This window comes from Crocuta crocuta, unplaced genomic scaffold, assembly GCF_008692635.1.
Source record: "Crocuta crocuta isolate KB4526 unplaced genomic scaffold, BGI_CrCroc_1.0 scaffold113, whole genome shotgun sequence".
Classification (NCBI taxonomy): domain Eukaryota; kingdom Metazoa; phylum Chordata; class Mammalia; order Carnivora; family Hyaenidae; genus Crocuta; species Crocuta crocuta.
In genome coordinates, this window is record NW_027530368.1 from 5,640,822 (window position 1) to 5,661,005 (window position 20,184).

General features: G+C 40.5%; 1 protein-coding gene across 1 annotated transcript in view; it reads right to left on the bottom strand.

Moving 5' to 3' along the window:
• The window catches only part of ANTXR1 (ANTXR cell adhesion molecule 1), a 217,487-nt gene that overhangs the window by 123,324 nt on the left and 73,979 nt on the right, over positions 1-20,184 (bottom strand). The window contains exon 10 of the mRNA XM_077766377.1: positions 11,820-11,918. Within this exon, the coding sequence (XP_077622503.1) occupies positions 11,820-11,918 (99 nt within the window). The remainder of the gene's footprint in view (positions 1-11,819; positions 11,919-20,184) is intronic.

A 20,184-nucleotide genomic window follows, 5' to 3' on the forward strand; every position in this document is an offset into this window, starting at 1 on the left:
AGGTACCACACGAGGCTTCTTCTCTGAGGCACCTGTAAAACACAAGATGTGAATGTGTGTACAGACTGAGTATGTCTTATAACTTATCTACCAGCTTGTGTCAGGGCTCTCTGGTAAAGGCATGACAAGAGGAAAGTCATCTATCCAAATAGATCTGTGGATGTATATATAAAGTAGTGGTCCTGTGATGGGGTGATTTTGTACTTCAGGAGACAGCTGGCAATGTCTGAGACAGTTCTGGTTGTCAAACTGGGGGAGAAGTGATCTTGGCATTTAGTGAGTAGAGATGAGAGCTGGTGCTAAATATCCTGTACTACATCCTTCTTTTCCTCAACAGAGAATTATCTGGCCCCATAGTACCAAGGTAAGAAATCCTGGTATAATGTCTATCATGACTTTATATATCTACTTTGCCCATTGTAGAGGGGCCTTTAGATATTCCTGAGTGGTTCACAGCCCCCAGGGCACTGGTAGAATGTCCAGCCAAGTTCAGACATGTAAGTGATGGACAGAGGAGGCAGTAACAGCGTGAGTGCCATTGCAAGACACCTGGTTGGGGTAAGGACCAGTGCCTCCATGCAGGCTTTCACGGGTCCCGATTTTCCTGGTGGCAAGTACGGGGGATAGTCCCTGAGCCACTCGGTTTGGTGGAGCTTTATGATTGAAATGGGGGCACTCCAGAAGTGGGGCTTAGATTGCTGCCAAGGTTCTGAGCTGCTGTGGGTGGGAAGGCTGTAGAGTCAGAACACCTTATCTATAAACAGTAATATAGGACTCAGAGCTGAGTACGGTCTTGAAGAAAATGAACTGAGTTATCCTGGGCACTGTGTACATGAGGATCAAGATTACATCATGGCCCCAGAAGGAGAGGAAGTAAAAAGCAAGGGACCATGAGTCTCATTCCCAGAGGAATGCGGGGATGGGATCCAACAGCCTTGCTGTCTCCAGATTGCCTTTTTCGGGCTTATATATTCTCCAGTCCCACACGTGCTTGTGACCTCTGCTGTTCTAGGCTCATCAGCTTTTGGAACTGGCCATCAGCACAATTAGTTTGCTTTCTCAGGATGTAAATTATTTCCTGCTCATATTTTTCTGTTATTTTTATTAATTATAAAAGTAATACATGTTTAGCAATATAAGACTCAGCAGAGTGAAGAGAAATGAGAAGTGAGAAGTCGGAGATATACAGAGAAACTTATAAAAAAGAAATGAAAATCTTTTGTAATCCCAACTTCCAGTGATAAACACTGTTAATGCTTCGGGATACACTATTTCAGAAGTTTTTTCTATGCGTGTTATTTCTTACCTAATGGGATCATAGTACACATAATATTGTAGTATCTGGCATTCGTCTTCATCTGAAGTTAATAGGGGCGGTATAGGTTATTGCAAGAAAACTAAATGAAGGTAATGGGGCCCAGGACTCTTACAATAAATCTTTTATGTCCTCTCAATAAATCTATACCAAGAAAAAAAATTCTTGACTAGTTGATGTTTATAAAACTTACAAATTATCTTCTAAGTGAAGCATCAGCCTTTAAAAACTGAGGTCAGAGCAAGCGGTGCACTCAGGACAGCTATAATTTACTAAGAATAAATATAGTTTTGAAAGCTTTGTTTTTACTTGGGTGAAGACAATTCAGGATTCATGCACAAGGTATGTGTCTCCAGACACACAAACCCTTGCAGCTGTGCAGTTATGTTTGGGAGGGTTTTACCTTTGGAACTGGGATTGAGGGGCAAGTCTACCAAAACGGCTACAGCCCTCCATGCAATCATTGACGAATAATTATGGCAAATGCGGACTGCTTGTAAAGAACACAAACCTATATAGAAACTCAAAGAAGAGGTGGGAAGGAGACCCCAGGCACACATTTGAATAGTGGATGCCAGTCAGCTGCTGCAGTGTGCATGCTGGGGGCCAGAGCTGAATGGCATGGGGAAGAGGTCCACAGAGAACATTCTTTTTCTTCCTTTCCCTTAGCTGCACCCAACTTTTCCTCTAAATGGGTGCTGGGCAAATATTTGAAGAAGGCCAGTTTGAAGGGGGCATGGACTGTGAGCCTGCCTGGGGTTCTCACAAGTCTGGCCCAGTTCTGTTTGCCACCTTCTCTTCCCACATCCTATCGAAGTGTCAAAGGAGCGGTGTTTTGTGAGGACAAGCAGTATTCATCAAAGTCCAGCCATCTCATGCAGAAGGAGAGGGCTCCAACTTTCCCCAGCAGGATAAGCAAGGCTGAGAAAATGACCATCTCAGGAAGTTCACAAACAATTCTCTCTTCCAACCACACCTCAAAAGAAGTGCACTGTGTGCCAAGTCTATGTGTAGCTTACAATTTCTGCTTGGAGGCAACTGCACATGTGGTAGAGCAGGGGCAATGTCAAGGGTGAGTCTGTCAGGTGCTGCCGTAGCTAACTTTGGGCTGTGTCAACTCCCCCCTGCAAGAAGGTCTTTTGCCCGAGAATGGAAAATCTTTACCACCTAGTTACCCTGTGGTAGCAATTCCTCCTTTATTTCCACCTCATCTGAGATTACCAGGGCTCTTGTCTGACCAAGCAAAACTCCAGTAAATTTCCACTTATCTACATTTTTGTTTGGACCTTAGAGGTGGGAACACCCACTAATAGTCTTGGCAGGAGCCTCTTCAAAATGACTGGCAAAGCCAGTCATTCTCAAAGTGGAAGCAAAAGGGAAACACTGCCAGATTACACAAAACTCCTGAAGTCCAAGAAAAAGAGGCCAGTCAGGGAATCAGAAGATGTGCTTTACCTGTGAACACACAGTCAGCTGCACACACTGACATGCTAAAGTCTGAGTTCTTCCTTCCCTGGTCCAGGACTTTTTTTCCTGACCCTGGGTTCGAGTCTTGGCTCCCTACTAATGTGTTCTGTGACCTTGGCCAAGTAGCTAAATCTCTCTGAGCCGAGGTTTCCAGTCTACAAAATGTGGGGCATCATGGAAATTAGTACCTCCCAATCAGGTATACATCAGAGTTATGTGGGCATTTGGGATCAGGGGACCCAAGGATCTGTGGGGATCCTCATTATGGAAGCAAAGTAGAGAAGTGGCCAAAAGCCTCTGGATCACCCAACAGTCCACATTGCTTCTAACTCTGGCCATCTGGTTGACCTTGGCATTTCTGAGTTTTAACTTCCTACTTAGCAAAAAGCAATACAAATAACTTGTCCCTCACTGGGGGGCTGTGAGGACAAAATGAGATAGTACAGTGAGTGCACAGGGTAGGTGCGCAGCCATCAGTTGCTGCTATCACTTAGATGAAGCTCTCTGGAAAGTCATGTGCAGCCTGATTCGGGACCTTGAGAGGAGATCCTCCTTTATGTTACACAAAATGGCATTCCACCATCTTCATACGACATCAGACCCTCAGGGATGCATCCAAGTTGCACTAAGTACCTTTGACCAACAGATGCAATACGCTAGCCAGTGAGAAGGGAAACAACAGGCTCTTGTTTGGGAAGTTAATCTTCTCCTTCCCTCTGTCTTCCCTCCCCATCTGCCACCATATGCATGTCAGTAATCTCCTTAGGGTGCCCATGGCAGCCCCATGGCCCAGATGTTTTCTAAGATGAAGTATGGCTTCTGGATAATTGGACAGATTTTTAAAAACAAACACACGGGAACTTCTGCATTTGGGTGAACATTGTCTCTCGTCCCCTCTGGAAGCTGAGCCCCTCTTTGGAACTCTTTGAACTGCTTTCATGGCCAATGTTCAATTTGAAAAAATATCTTCAAAGGAGGCAAAGTTTTATCCTTCGAGTGTGAACAAAAAGTAAACCAGAGCCATGCCTAGTGAGTAAGACTGGAGATCAAGCTGGGAAATACTATTTTGTATCAAGAAGTAAATGTGCCTATGAAACCATGAAACTGATTTCTCACATGGCCTATAAGTTGAATTTTAGTGACTTTGTTAAAAATCAGTTTCTGTGTTTATAGTCCTACTTCCTACCTCGCCACGGAGCAGCAGGATAGTCTAGGCTGTTTTTCATTATTGCATTAATAAAAACCCCATTTTTAATTTACTGTTTATTAAAGTGATCATTTCTCAGCTCATATCCCAGTGTCTCCTTTTTAACATTCTGATCTCTCTGCAAATGGATTTCCAATTGAAAGTGGATCTTTTCTTGGCACAATATGTTGAATCCTGGAGTAGGAAAAAGTGCAGCCAGAATAAATAAAGTTTGTGTGAAGATTTCCAAGATATTTTCTTGGCCAGCAGTGAGTTCAGCCTGGTGATTGCAGAACTAACCAAATGCTAAACTTAAGATGTGTGCTAGGCCTAAATAATTAAGAAGAATTTTAAAATTAAATTTTAAACAACTGTTGTAGATTTTTTTCCTTGTTACATAAGAGGCACATTGTAGAAAACTTAGAAAACAGAAGAAATTAACAGTGTTCTCATTCAGAGGTAATCACTGTTACCATTTTGACGTGTTTTCAAGTCTCTCTGTGTATAAATGCATGTGTATAAGTCAGAAATAACATGGAGGGACTGTTTTGTAACTATATTATTCACATCTTCCTTGGTCAGTCTTCCCTCCAGTTCTTCCTTCCTCCCGCCCTCCCTTCCCTCCCTCCTTCCCATTTTTCTTCCCTCCCTCCTCCTCTTCCTCTTTCTTCTCCTTCTCCGCTGCCTCGGCTTTCTTCTTCTTCTCTCTCTCTCTCTCTTTCTCTTTTTCCTTTTGCTATCATTCATAATGTCAGGATGAACATATTGTACCCAAGTCCTTGTAAACATTCCCAATCATTTCTTCTTGATGAAGTTGAAATGGAAATTCTGGGTCAAAAATGTAAAAAAGGAGTTGCTTCATTTTAAGAATTGCCTTCTAAAAGATTTAATGGTGTCTCACCAATGAAGAATGAAAACACCTGCTCCTCTATATTTTTGCCAATACCAGGCATTGTAGTTTTGTTAATCTTTGCCAGGTTGATAATTTCAATTTGTATGTCTTTTGGTTATGGTAAGTGGTTTCCATATGCTTCCTACCCACTGTTGTTCTTGTAAATTTCCTTTTCATATCCTTAACCCATAGATATGCTCACTTTTTATTTATTTATTTTTTTACTGATTTTAAGAGAAGTCTATATATTAAGGTTTTTTTTTTACTGATTTTAAGAGAAGTCTATATATTAAGGTTATATATATAGACTATCTAAGTCTATATATATAAGTCTATATATTAAGGTAAGTCTATATAACAATATATAAGACATATTGTTATATGTCATGAATACTTTTGATAGTTTTCTGTTTTCCTTTAGATTTTGAGGGGGAGGGAACAATAAAATAAAAAAAAATATGTACTCAAGCTATTAAAATTTCCCTTTATTCTACTCCAAGGCTTAAAAAGCCTCTCCCTACTAGAAAATTATGTAAATATTTATTTTTGTTTCCTTCTATAACTTTTATAGTTTCATGTTCACATTTAAATTTTTCATCTGGAGTCTGTTTAGATGTAAGGTGTGAGATAAAAATCTAACTGAATTGTTTTTCCAAGTGGTTAGCCAGTTGTCTCAACACCATTTTGGGGGAATAATCCATCCCTTTCCTGCTGATTGTAAAGGTCATTTTATTTTATACTAAATTCACATAAGTGTTTGGCTCTGTCTATGGCCTTTGTTGTGCCTGCTCCAATGCTCAGTTTGCCTTTTGTGGTACCAGTTATACCTCATTGCAATTACCGTAGCTCTTTTATACATCTTAGAATCAGCTAGGGCAAGTTTCCACATTTTTCTTGGCCATTCTTGAATGTTTATTCTTCCATATAAACTTTAGAATTACTTTGTTAACTTAAAAAGTCCCATTGGAAGTTTCATTGGGATTATTTTAAAAGTAAGTATTAATTTGAAGACAATCGATGTCTTCAGAATACTCAGTTGCTGCACTATTTAATAATAGTGATAATCATCGTTATTAGTTAAGACCAGCAGCCAATATTGATTGACTGATTTCTGTGTGCAAGGCCCTGTTCTAAGTGCCACTTTCTACATTTAAACCTCGAAGCAATACATGAGAGAGGTGGTGTTATTGCTATCCTCACTTTACAGAGAGAGAGACTGAGGCATGGAGAGGTTAAGTAACTTGCCATGGTCACATTGGCTTAGGCCCGGATTCTCTTCCCGAGTAATTGGGTTCCAGTGCCTGTGCATGAGTCCAGACTGTTTCTCCATTTATTTACACTTTCTTCATATCCCTCGCCAACTTTTGTGACTTTCGTCCTCTATATCTTCACAAGTTGTGTTATATTAGTTCTTTCTAGATTTTTTTATGTTGTGGCTCTATTTCTCCTGGGATGCATTCTAACTGATTATTACTGAACTCTGGAAAAGCTATTGGTTACTATAAGGGAGGCATTTATTTTGAAATCATCCAGTTATTAAATTAGTCTAGTAGTTTATTGATTTTCTTTAGTTTTTCAGAAGAACATAACCATCATTTTAAAGTTAGGATGTTTGACCCTCTTTCCTGTACTGACACCTGTCACTAGTTTTCTTGTGTTATTGTGATATCTCTGGCATTGCTCAGTACAGTAGTCACTAGCCACCATGTGGCTACTGACACTCAAGTTTAAATTTCATTTAAGTTAAATGAAATTAAAATTTGAGTTCCTCAATAGCACTAGCCACATTTCAAGTCCCCAGTAGCCATATGTGGCTGGTGGCGACCATTTAGCTACCATTTTAGAATATTTACATCACCACAGAAAGTTCTACTGGACAGCTGCTAGAACTTTCAGACCCATATTAAATAAAAATGGTGAAATGCATTGTCCTGCTTTTCTCTTCCCAACTATAAATACCTCTACATAGTGATTTACTATTAAATGGTGTTGAGTTTTGAATTCAAGTATCTAGATATATTTTTTTATGATGCTGAAGAAGTTTGACCCTATTCCTAGTTTTCTAAAGCCATATATTTTTAAAATTTGGAATGGATAATGAATTTTAATACCTTCTTGGCATGAAAAAGTTTTGCTCAGTGAGAGAAAGTCCTACTCATTCTTCAAAATTGTCTTACCGATGCTGGCTCTTTTTTACATACACTGTTGGATTTTGTTTACCAGTATTTAATTAGATGTTTGTCATAAATGAGCTTAATCTCATATATTCTCTGCCTCTAGTATCTTTGTCCAGTTTTTAAAAAATGAAGATTATATTATTATAAAATGAATTAAGATGCTTTTTCTTTATATTTTGTATGTTTTAGATATGGGCCATCTGTCCCTTCAAGTCTTACAGAATACAGGTGAAACAAACCTGGCTCTGGTGCTTTGGGTGGACTTTCTTGTCTTTCTCTTCCAGTTCATGCATTTCATCTTCACCTATGTCTAATCACACTGCTAAATCCATGCATTAAGTTGTATTTCAGTGAATACATTTTGTTCAGCTCTAGAATTTACATGAGGTTTTTCTGCAGAGCTGCCTTTGTTGGATATTCTCCCCCTTTGGTCTTTACATATTTCAAATATGTTTATTGACATTCTCTTTCAAATTGTTCTCCAGTCCTTTTTCTTGCTTGCTCTCCTGCTTCTCCTACCCATCTTCATGTGTTTGCTATTTGATGCCATGAGCCCTTCTTCAGAGGGGGTTGTTGGCTACAGGAGTGCTGGGGGTTGGGCTAGCTCTGCATTGCCACTGCCAGGGATCAGAATGATCATGGACACATTTTGGGGTTTGTGTCCTGACTTGGTGCTTCTGTATCATGTGGATAGTATAATATCTTACCTTCATTCCTCTGATTCTTTGAGTCACGGAGAGAATGTTCCAGTCCTAGTTAACATGCAGTACAGCCCCTTAGAGCTGCCCTGCACAGGCTGATGTTCTATGTCTGTATCAACATTGGGATCACAGCCTGCAGACCCCCAGGACTGGACCCTCCATGGTTTTACATCCTGCTTAGATTTTGCATTCCCTTCTTTTTGTTTCCTATACCCGAGGGTTTCCTTCTTTTTTTGGGGGGGGGGTCCTTCTTTTGAGCAGGGCCACACATTACAATTTTTAAAATCATATTTCATCCAGAATTTCTGGATCTATTACATTGAATGCAGGTCCAGAAATTGTTTTAGATTTCTAAGTGGTTGATTTGTTGACTTTATTTTTAGGCAAAGGCATGGAAAATGGGAGAGAAGTAGGTATTAACCTAAGCTTTTTACTTTCTGGTTATGTTTATCATAAAATAATATATTTAAGTAACTTCTACTTTTTGGCATTAATACGCTGGCATTTTATTTGTGCCAGTACCATAAATGTTTAAGGCTATTCATAGCCATTTAAAAACATATCTATACATCTGCTCTCTATCTTTAATTTGTTATTACTCATTCAAAGACTTGGAAAGTCGTGTTAGTATCTCCCACTATAAACATAATTTTTCAGTTTGTTCTTTTATGTTTAACAGTTTGGCTTCATATAATCTGCTGTTGTATTATTCATGGAAGGCTCCAGGGCCTGGATCATGTTTGAATTGGCTGGAGCCATAACAGCCCTAGGTTTGTTACTGAGCCATCAATTAATCTTTTTCTGATCAGTAATGGCATTCTATTCTCTTTCTGTTACAAAAGGTAATGCAGCATTCAGGAAAAAAATCTTGAAAGACAAAATGCATACTGTAAAAATGAAAATGGATAACAGTTTGAAACTTGGGATAGAGAGATAGAAAAGGAGAATGGGAAAAAGGAAGGAATCTAAATTCGTTTTATTTCACAGAGATGACTCAACAGAGACTGTTATATCCATAAGGTTGAGAGAATAATGTAGATTTGACTATGTTGTATCCTTTATCTTTTATCTATCTATCTATCTATCTTTTATCTTTTCTGTCTACCATATTTCTTGTTCATATTCTTTACTGAATGAAAATGAGCAGGTGAATTAATAAATGAAGGACAAGTGTTTTTTTTTTTTTCAAATTCTAACATTTCCCCCTTGTAATGTTTTTTTTTTTAATTTTTTATATTTATTTATTTTTGAGAGAGACAGAGAGACAAAGCATGAGTGGGGGAGGGACATAGGGAGAGGGAGACACAGAATCTGAAAGAGGCTCCAGGCTCTGAGCTGTCAGCACAGAGCCCGACGTGGGGCTCTAACACCCGAACCACAAGATCATGACCTGAGCCGAAGTCGGACCCTCAACTGACTGAACCACCAAGGCGCCCCTTCCCTTAGAATGTTTCTAATAACCATATGTTTAAGATTAGGAGTGTTGCTTGTGGGATGAAATATGGTTAAATCACTGCCGTCCTCAGCTCCAAACTGTTAGCACTGTGGGGCAAGCACAATTAGGCTTGTGGCCTCAGCCAAATCCCTGCCCCTATGGCCTTTACTTGTTTTGAATATGAATGAGGTGGAGAGCCTGTGCAGGTATTTACAAGTATATATTAGGAAAGAAGGGGAAGAGGGAAAGAGAATGAGCTGGGTTTCCCAAGAAAGAAAATTTCCCAGAGAAGCTGGAAAACAGGCCTTCAGAATGTCACTCTACAAACCCAAAGTAAATCTGCATTTCATGTTATGCTAACATAGCATCTCTGTGTAACTTTTCAGGCAATGGCAACACTACACTCCATTTTCATTCATCTCTAGAGAAGGGTTGGGTCTGAAGGCTCACTTGTGTGCGAAACCTACTTTGTAGGCGTGATGTCTTTGAGGTTAACCCTCAGGAGTTTCTGATCTTAGTTAAATTTGAGATTTTGGCTAAGAAGAGAGGGAAAGAGTGCTTGAAAAATATCACAATCAAAAGGGGAGAAAAAGGACAAACTCAGTAGAGGGCACATGTCCAACTTTCACACTATGACTACTCAGGGACTTTTCAAAATGTTTTCAAATAGCATGTACTTTTTAGATATGTGAGAGCATTTCAAGGCAAGTATCAAGAAAACTAACTGAATGTTTCAAATGTTTGGAATTATTCCAAGGCCAGGAATTCCAGATGTTTGTAAGGAAGCCATGGCCTCTCTCTGTTTAAATATTTAAGTGAGTTTTAAGATGTTAAGGAGGAAAAAAGACATACCTCTCAAGTCTTCCTTTATTTTTATTATTCTTATTTTTTATTTTAGAGAGAGAGCATGACCAGGGGAGAAGGGCAGAGGGAGAGAGAGAGAGAAACAAAGAGAGAGAGAGAGACAGGGAGAGAGAACCTGAAGCAGGCCCTAGGCTCACTGTGGAGCCTGACGTGGGGCTTGATCCCACCATCCTGGGATCATGACCTGAGCCAAAATCAAGAGGTGGACACTCAACTGACTGAGCCACCAAGGCGCCCCAATTCTTCCTTTTAAAAGCAGAATAGGCTATGCCATAAGGCTATCAGGAGGTCGACACTAGAGTCAGTGCTGAGTCAATACACATGTGTCTGTCCATGCTCCTTGATCCTTCTACTTCTTAGTGCTATTGCGGCAAAAAAGATGTGAAGTATTTAAAAGGACATAGCATTATACAAAATGCAGTGTGTTATTACCGTTTATCACCGCAGATACTGAATCAATAATTATCTGTGTGATGGATATCAGATGTGAATAATAACCAGGGCTCCTGGCCATCTGTCCCCACCATAACCAGACTTTCCCAGCTCTCCTGGACAGCTACATGACTCACACATGTCTTTAAATTAAGAACTTGCAGGCTACAAATGTCTTGTAACAGTGCCAGTGTTATGATAATTCATTTTTCGCATGAAATACGCTCAGTTTTGCTTCCATCTTCCTGTATTTCATGTCAGGTATTCACCATGATGAGAGTTTCTTGGCTACTCCAGGCAAGATTCATCCAGATTGAACAGACTTCCAGAATCTACACATGCAAGCCTAACAGTTTGGCTNGGGCTTGATCCCACCATCCTGGGATCATGACCTGAGCCAAAATCAAGAGGTGGACACTCAACTGACTGAGCCACCCAGGCGCCCCAATTCTTCCTTTTAAAAGCAGAATAGGCTATGCCATAAGGCTATCAGGAGGTCGACACTAGAGTCAGTGCTGAGTCAATACACATGTGTCTGTCCATGCTCCTTGATCCTTCTACTTCTTAGTGCTATTGCGGCAAAAAAGATGTGAAGTATTTAAAAGGACATAGCATTATACAAAATGCAGTGTGTTATTACCGTTTATCACCGCAGATACTGAATCAATAATTATCTGTGTGATGGATATCAGATGTGAATAATAACCAGGGCTCCTGGCCATCTGTCCCCACCATAACCAGACTTTCCCAGCTCTCCTGGACAGCTACATGACTCACACATGTCTTTAAATTAAGAACTTGCAGGCTACAAATGTCTTGTAACAGTGCCAGTGTTATGATAATTCATTTTTCGCATGAAATACGCTCAGTTTTGCTTCCATCTTCCTGTATTTCATGTCAGGTATTCACCATGATGAGAGTTTCTTGGCTACTCCAGGCAAGATTCATCCAGATTGAACAGACTTCCAGAATCTACACATGCAAGCCTAACAGTTTGGCTTTTTGGTTTATTCAGAATCAATAAATTCAGACCATCTATTTTTCACTCTTGACAGTACCTAGTACTTTGTTAAGGAACATCAAGCTTCCCAAGCTCTAAGCAAGAAGCGCCAGCATGGCCACCAGAGAGGGAGTAACTTAGCGTAGGCATCAGTGGACAGAGAAACAGGTGCCCTGCTGCCTCTCTTGATGGGACACCTTAGGGGTCGCTATGGCTTTGCGGGACGCTTCTCTGGCAGGGAAGGCCCTTCTCTGTGCGGTCCCCTGTGGGTGGCCGTGCTGGCAGATGGAGAGCTGGGAATCCCTTCCCCAAAGCAGGCAGAAGAAACCCACAAGTCTGCAAGAACTTACTGAGTGTGACTGACTCGTTGATCTTGAAGCTGCAGAGAACCCTGTCCACGTTTCGGGCGTGCCGGAAGCCATTTCCTCTCACGACTACTTGAAATGATTCTGAAAGAAGGAAGGCAGGTCACATCATTTGACTGCAAACCCTTAACCTTAAGTTTGCCATCTGCCCTGATGAAGTGCATTTGTTAACTGTTTCACCAGGCTTAAAATATTAGGAAATTGGTTCAGGTTGGAGACCAAAAGCAACCACGAGGGTGCCTTTTACCACGTCTGTCTCACCAGGTGCACAAGAGGAAGATGTACGATTTCTTACTTTAAATTCCTGCCTTCTGTCCTTTGCTCTCTTCCTCCTACCCGGAATGCCCTCCTCTCCGCTTCTCTGTCCGTTCAAATCTTACCCATCTCTCAAGTCTTGACAGCTTTAAAAACTGTAATCCCTGCAGCCCGGGGGGCCACAGAGGAGGGGGCTCTCCACTTCTCCTCCAATCAACTCAGCATCTCTTGTGTCTGTTTTGCATACTAGATCCCCCTGAAAGGCTTTCTTTAGAGCCCAAGGTGCCTCAAAGTTTTTGAAAATCACTGCCTATGGCATTCACGGTCTGTCCTGAATGGTGTGTGGTAAGTGACTATGGAACTGTCAGGGGGTGGTGTCTTTTCTTCCATAACTAGCAAAATGTTGCATTAGGTCACGAATTATTTGATGCTGCTTCAGGTCCTCCTGTCTCTCTCTGCTGGGCACACCTAGGATGACGTAGGAATAGTCGTACTTGGCAACAAATCAGTATCTTGCTTATCCAGTGGTCATTCTCCAGCCTTATCTGCTTGAACTGACTACGGCCCTTCAATGTAGCACTTGCTTTTTCTCTATATAGAAAGAATATATCTTGCAGGTCTCTGGCCCTGCATGTCAATTTCACATTGGCATAATGCATGTAGAACTCATATAGGTTGAGAAAATCCCTATGAAGTAAAAATCATGATCCTTTATGATAGTCTTACAAAAAGAAAAAAACAGCTAATTTATTAACTAAATGTTTAGAAATATTTACTTAAGTTTGATAGTAACTAATAGTCCATGCTCTTCTTTCTCTCTCTCCCCCCCTTTCTTTTTTCTTTCTGTCATCTTTTGTGTATAAAAATTGGGGCTTAGGGGGTTCCTGGTGGCTCAGTTGGTTAAACATCGGACTCTTGGTTTTGGCACAGGTCATGATCTTACAGGTTTCTGGGTTCAAGCCCCATGTTGGGCTCTGAGCTGACAGCACAAAATCTGCTTGAGATTCTCTCTCTGCCCCTCCCCTGCTTGCTTTCTGACTCTCAAAATAAATAAACTTTAAAACTGTTGGTATATAAAAAAGAAATAGACCAAAAATCAGAAGAAAATGCAATATTTGTGAAAGTGGCTCTTGAATGGTAAATTGTTATACAAATGGACATTTTTGTTGGAGGAAGAATGAGATTAAAGAACTACCATAGGGGACTCTTCCAAACTTTAATAAATGTCATGAGTCCACGTCACTTTCATTCCCAGGAAGCTAATTTAGAGATCATGTTTGCCAAGATAACAATACTAGATGCTAATCATGGCCTCACTGTGTGCCAAGTCCTGTGCTCAGCCTTATATATGTCCAATGTCATTTCAGCCTCAACAACAGTCCAGGGAGGTACAAATGAGAAAGCTGATCTTAGTGAGGTTAAGTAATTCATCCCACACACAGGCTAGCAGCTGTCAGAGACAAGCCGGAATCCAGGTGCATCAGGCATCAAATGCCATCGCTCCAGGACACAGCCATTATGCTGAAATGGATCTTCATCGTCTTGTGACCTATGACTAGTTTCGAGACTGAAGTTGTGATTTTTAAAAAGTTTATTTTATTTTCATTTTAGACAGGTGTGCTGTTTTAAAAATGCAAGCAAGAGAACCCAGAGGCACTGCATGGCCACAAAGAGTACAAGTTAGAACAGAATGCTTTGTAGAAGTAAAAAGGACCTTAGCAACACGAAAATTGAGATTTTGACATTTTAAATAACTTGCCCAAAGTCATGTGATTTGTAAGCAGCAAAACTGGAACTCTATCCAAGTGTTCACTGCCTTGGTATTGAACTATGGTAATTAAGATCATGGGCAAATGGTTTTTCAGGATTTCACGTCCTATGAATATTAAGGATTTACATATGCATCTCGATGCAATTGCTAAGTTTAGAAGGACGGACCTGATTTTCTCTCAATGTCTGCTGGGCATGTGACTGAAGACACAGTTACTTCAACAAGCATTCTGTTACATGTTAGACATTGTGGAGGAAACTTATGGTATCTCCTTTACTCATTTAAGCCTACAGAAACCTATTTCTGTTTTTTGTTTTGAGTATCAGACATCCAGGAATCCTCCACTGGGCACTTTTGCTGATGCAAAATGTTTTCGGCCTCACTGCCGTGCTACTTCTCTTGTTTCCTCAAACATCAGTGGAGGGAGACAAGATTCTGGAAATGCAGGCCACATGCCAAGCTCTCTTCTCTAACACCATGTTCTAGCATTACCAGTTTAGCTGCTGAGTCTTCTATAAAAAAGACTGCCCACATGTCTGCTTGGCCTGACCTCAGGGTGTTTAGAAAGAAAGACAGCCGCAATCCATGACGTGGCGATGGTGGAAAGCGAACAATTTAACCCCCTCGGCCCGGGGAGAAGATGGAGGAAATGATGCTCTGGGAACCACACCAAAGCAGAGGCGCGCTCCCTCCCTGCCGGGTATGATTTCTGTGTTCGTGCGCACATTTGGTTTCCAGAAGGGCCCAAACATCTGCCCCTGCAGCCCTACCGGAATGTCAGCTCTTCACACATGCAAGTTATGTAACAAACTCTGTCCCGCGAATCTGCCAGTAAGTGAGAAGCAGGGCAGATGACTTACGTTCATTTATCCAGAGAGCCCCAAACCCACCTTTCACAATATGTACAGCCAAGTGTTTTTAGGCAATTGGCCTGTTGGGTAATTGCTCCTATAACAAGTACGTAGGCATTGTAGGGCTTTAGGGAGGAATTTCTACTTGGAAATGATCTTTAGTCTAATCTTTTTAAGGTATATATTCTTTAAGATATATGTTTATTATGATTCTTTCTTCACTTTATTCTCAAGTATAATTTAAACTTCTTGGGGGGCGCCTGGGTGGCTCAGTCAGTTGAGTGTCTGACTTTGGCTCAGGACATGACCTCACAGTCTATGGGTTCGAGCCTCACATCGGGCTCTGTGCTGACAGCTCAGACCCTGGAGCCTGCTTCTGATTCTGTGTCTCCCTCGCTCTCTGACCCTCCCTTGCTTGTGCTCTGTCTCTCTCTGCTTCTCAAAAATAAATAACATTAATAAATAAATAAATAAACTTCTTGACAGTAGAGGCCATCATTTCTATTTCTTTAAAATTTTTGACGGTGCCTAATCCAGGGTTGAGCCAGTCTCAGTATTAAAGAGTAAATAAATGACACATCATGGTACAGGAAGGGAATAAAAGAGGAAGGAAAAGAAGGTCATTTAATCATGTACGGTCAGGTCTAATCCTGCTTGTGTTCTGAGGCTTCATAAGGTCAACAAATGAAGAGATGCTCACCACCATTAGACATTAGGGAAAATGCAGATCAAAGTCACAATGAGATGTCACTTCATACTCACTAGAATGACTGTAATAAGGATGGACAAAAACAAGTGTTGGTGAATGAATTAGAACCCTTCGACCTTGCTACTGGGAATGCAAACTGGGGCACCTGCTCTGTGAAACAGTGTGGCAGCTCCTCAAAAAGGTAAACATAGAGGTATCTTATGACCTAGACATTTCACTCCTAGGTATGTACTCAAGAGAAATGAAAGTGTGCGTCTACACAAAAACTTGTACCTGTGTGTTCATAATGGCATTATTCATAATAGCAAAAAAGCAGAAATAATTCTAATGTCCATCGACTGATGGAGATGGTATTCATACAATGGAATATTATTCACCCATAAAAGGAATGACGTTCTGACACATGCCATGACATGGATGAATCTTGAAAACACTATGCCACATGAAAGAAGCCAGATGTGAAAGGCCACATAATGTCTGATTCCATTCCATTCCGTTTCATTTCCATATGAAAAGTTTAGCAAATCCATAGAGACAGAAACTCAACTGGCAGATGCCAGGGCTGGAGGAAAGAGGAAAGGGGAGTGACTGCTTAATGGGTATAGGATTTCTTTTTGGGGTGACGAAAATATTCTGGAATTAGATGGTGGTTATGGTTGTACAACTTTGTGTATATAATAAAAACCACCAGATTGCAGTTTTTGAAAGGGTGAATTTTATAGTATGTGAATTATAGCTCAATTAAAAAAAGAAAAAATGAAGTCCATGCATAGTTGGATAAACTTATTCTGTCCCCTCTTTTTGTTTCTTTGCTTTTCTTTTTCACCTTTTTATTTTTTGAAATGTGGAACACATAGTTTTGCAATGACCTCAATTAAGATCACTTATTCTTCACTGTATCTGAAAATGAGAAATCTTTATATTCTCCATTTGTTCTGGCTGCCTAAGACTTTTGTGCAAAATTATCATTACTGATATTTCACCTTGTGAGTTAGCTTGAATTTGCTTTCCTATCAGATGCTTAATGTGACATGACACACATAAATATAATAAAGACTGGTGTGTATGAAGTACCTTCTGATGCCTAAATTATGCTAGAACTTTTTGATTTTACAGCTATTTAATTATAATAGCTTTCGTGAGGTATAACTGACATACAATAACTTGCACATAAAGTATATTGCTTGACAAATTTTGACATATGCATATAATCATGGGACAATACCACAATCAAGACAGTGAACACATCCACCACTCTCAAAAATTTCCAAGCACTTCTTTGTAATCTCTCTCTCCTGCCCCTCCCCACGACCATGCAACCACTGATTTCCTCTCTGTTGTTGTATTAGCTTGCAGTTTCTAGAATTTTGTGTAAATGGCATCATACAGTAAATACATTTTTTTTTCTGGCTTCTCTTACCCAGCATAATTATTTAAAAATTCACCCATAATTATTTTGAGATTTATGCATAGTCTATCCCCTTTTATTGCTGAGCATTATTCATTATTTGGATAAACCACATTTTGTTTATCCATCACCTGTTGATGAACATTTGAGTGATTCACAGTTTCTGGCTATTAAAAATGAAGCAGTTATAAACATTTGTGTCCAAATCTCTGTCTGGACACAGACTTCCTTTTCTCTTGGATAAATACCTGGGAGTAGAACGGCCAGGTCATGTGATAGGTGTATGTTTCATTTTTAAAGAAACTGTCAGAACTATTTTCCAAAGTGATTGTGTCATTTAACATTTCCGTGAATAGTGTATGAAGAGTCCCTCCTCCAAACAGAAACATCTTTATATGAAAAGGAAGGGCCAAGCAGAGAATTAAACAAGCCATTCCCAAGAGGTGCCTAAGGGCCAGGCACGAGCTCTTTGAAAAACAATGAGATGCCAAAGAAATGAAACCACGATTTGATGTTGCTTAAATGTGTCTCTTTTAAGCATCCAATGCCAAATGATAAACATGAAGCCTAAAACGACCTTGTTTCTGTGCAAAGCTACACAGTTTTACTACCAATAGTGGGAAACAGCACAGTAGGAATGATACAGTTCCTTCTGTGAGGACAATGCAAGGCGTTAAATAGGGTCTTCTGTTTCTGGAGTGCAACAACATCAAATGTAGAACAGTTGGCAGGTTGCACACTTGATTCCAATTAGTTCCTTCCTGGAGAACTTGTTTATATAGAACACTGTGAGCTATTCAAGTTTGAGGCCAACTGAGTGGGACCAGAGAAAAATTGTACTTGGGCAAAAGGGTGCCTTTCCTGAAGAGGAGCTAAATCAGGCAAGGCCAGTCTAACAAGGGGTTACTCTCCTAATTACAGAGACTAATCTATAAAAATAGTAATTAGACACTTTTCCAAAGAGTTTATGTTGGAAGGAAAGCAGAATTATTTAAATGCGGATAATGTCAAAGGTGCTAGAGCAGGTGACTTCCTGCATGTTTTGGAACCGGAACTGTAGATGCAGTGACTTATGCACCCCGCTACACAGTAACCACGTGCTTGGCCTGTGTATTGGGGTGACAGTGTGGAATGGTGGGGAGTACACTGAAGTGGAAAGAATACATGCTTCTTTTAAAGGGAAGTTATTCAGAATGTCTCCAATAATCTTTACCTTGCAATAAATACAAGCCCAGTGTTACCAGGTATGATTTTTCAAGACAAGGTAGAAATCTGAATTTTTAGGCAAAAATCAGATTTTTAAATGTTAGCAATAAATTTAAGTTTTGATTTTTTTTAATGTAGTGTGGATCAGAAAGAACCTGTGTGCAGGGCAGAGAGGACTTATAGCTGCCTATTTATAATCTCTGGCAGTGGAGGGGTTCTGGGAAAATTCTCTCTCCAAGTAGTTAAACCCATGGCATTGAATAAAATCATTTCTTTATCTATTTATTTTGAGAGAGAGAGACAAAGAGAGTGAGTGGAGGAGGGCAGAGAGAGCAGGAGACAGAGAATCCCAGGCAGTCCCCGTGTTGTCAGTGCAGAGCCCCATACAGGGCTTGAACTCATGAACGTGAGATCATGACCTGAGCCGAAATCAAGAGTGGGACCCTTAATCACCTGAGCCACCCAGGTGCGCCTGAATGAAATTGTTTTCGATCAGAGCAGATTGATACTCTTCTCACTTCCTTTCCCAATTAAGACCTCATGTTAAAATGTAAACTAGTTCCAGGTATTGGTAATGGATTCTTTGCCGTTAAAAAAAATCAGCCATTAATGCCTTAGCTGGAATTGAATTAAGACTTTAGAAACTTAAAATTATAAAGGACATCTAAGGGGGATAGCATCTGGTGACAGATGGCCACCGCTCACGTAATTCTAAGGGTGGAGAATTCAAACCATCCACCCCACTGCTGGAAAGCTTTAGTTGTAAATGTGTTAAGCCCACGTTTGCCTCCCTGATTTCCTCCCCAACTTCTCCATGGTGGTCTCCTGAAGCTACACACAGTAAGCATAATCTTTCCTTTCCACATGGGAATGCTGTAAATTTCTGAAGATGCTCTTGCAAGTGTCTCAATCCTGTGTGCAATTCTCCATGGCCACTTCAGGCCTTTCTCATTCCACCAGCATCTCATTAGTGCTCCCCCTGCCCTTTGAGCACATCTCCACTACAGAGCTTAAGGCACGGTTTTGTTCTTTATCTGAACATAAGACTATCTTCCAGAGTAGACTGAATTTCATGGGTGGTTGGGAGCAAGCTATATGCATTTGTGTACTCATGTCTTTTCATGTTGCTTGGTACATACTAGACACTAAGAATTGACAGAAAGAAAGAGAGAAGGAAGTTAGGAAGAAAAGAAGGGAAGGAAAGAAATAAAGGAAAGAAAAAGCAAGCAAGGAAAAGAAAGAGGGAGGAAAGAATCAGTGAATGAATTTTTAGTATTGTTTCCAAATCCACCACTACCTCTTCCACGGGCATGCCTTTGTCAATGCCATTTTTAAAATGTGGGACTTGAGGCCATGGTCTGAACATGGAATCGTAAGATATGAAATTAGCTCTCTTATTCTGGAAACTTAGCCAAAGATCTTGTCAGCTCCCCGCCCTCCCGCCCCACCGCACAGGTATTCTTGTTGGCTATGAAGATAGCTATCTGTCCTTGTTTTTACTTTCTTCCTGCATGAACTGCTACTAAGTCAGGTTTCCTTAAATTGGCATTTGAACTCAAGTCCCGCACTTTCTATCTGTCCCATTAAATTTCACCCTGTTATTTGCAGCCTGACATATGAAGATCTGTGTTGGATCTCAGTTTTGCTGTCCGCCCAGTGCATGATCTTGCTGCCTCTCTCGGAGCTCAGTTTGCTGTCAGAACTACGGCTGTTGCTGAGCTGCCAGTGAGAGCCAGCTGAGATCACTGTCTTGGGGGAATGCGACTGTCAGCATAGAATGTCTTGAGCGGGATAGGCCTGGGTGGAGCTCCGCAGCAGGGGCTGCTCTGGGGACCAGGGAAGGGATGTAATTCATAGACAGGGGAGGGGGCTGAGACAATTTCTGCTGAAAGTGAATTTTACTTTTTTCACAGATTTTTCTAGGGCTCAGTCCCACCATTCTACTTTAGAAATGTGAACAGTTACTTCTTGTTTCTTTTTGCCTCCCACACATATTGAGTTAATAATTTTGCAGGTACTCTGAGCTTTATTGACGTACTCCCCAGTTTTCTTTCTGTAAAGAAATCTATGGACATGTTTTTCTCATCTAAGCATGATATCCACATCATGATTCTCACATTGACCTTCAAATCCTCATTCAAATGATGTTG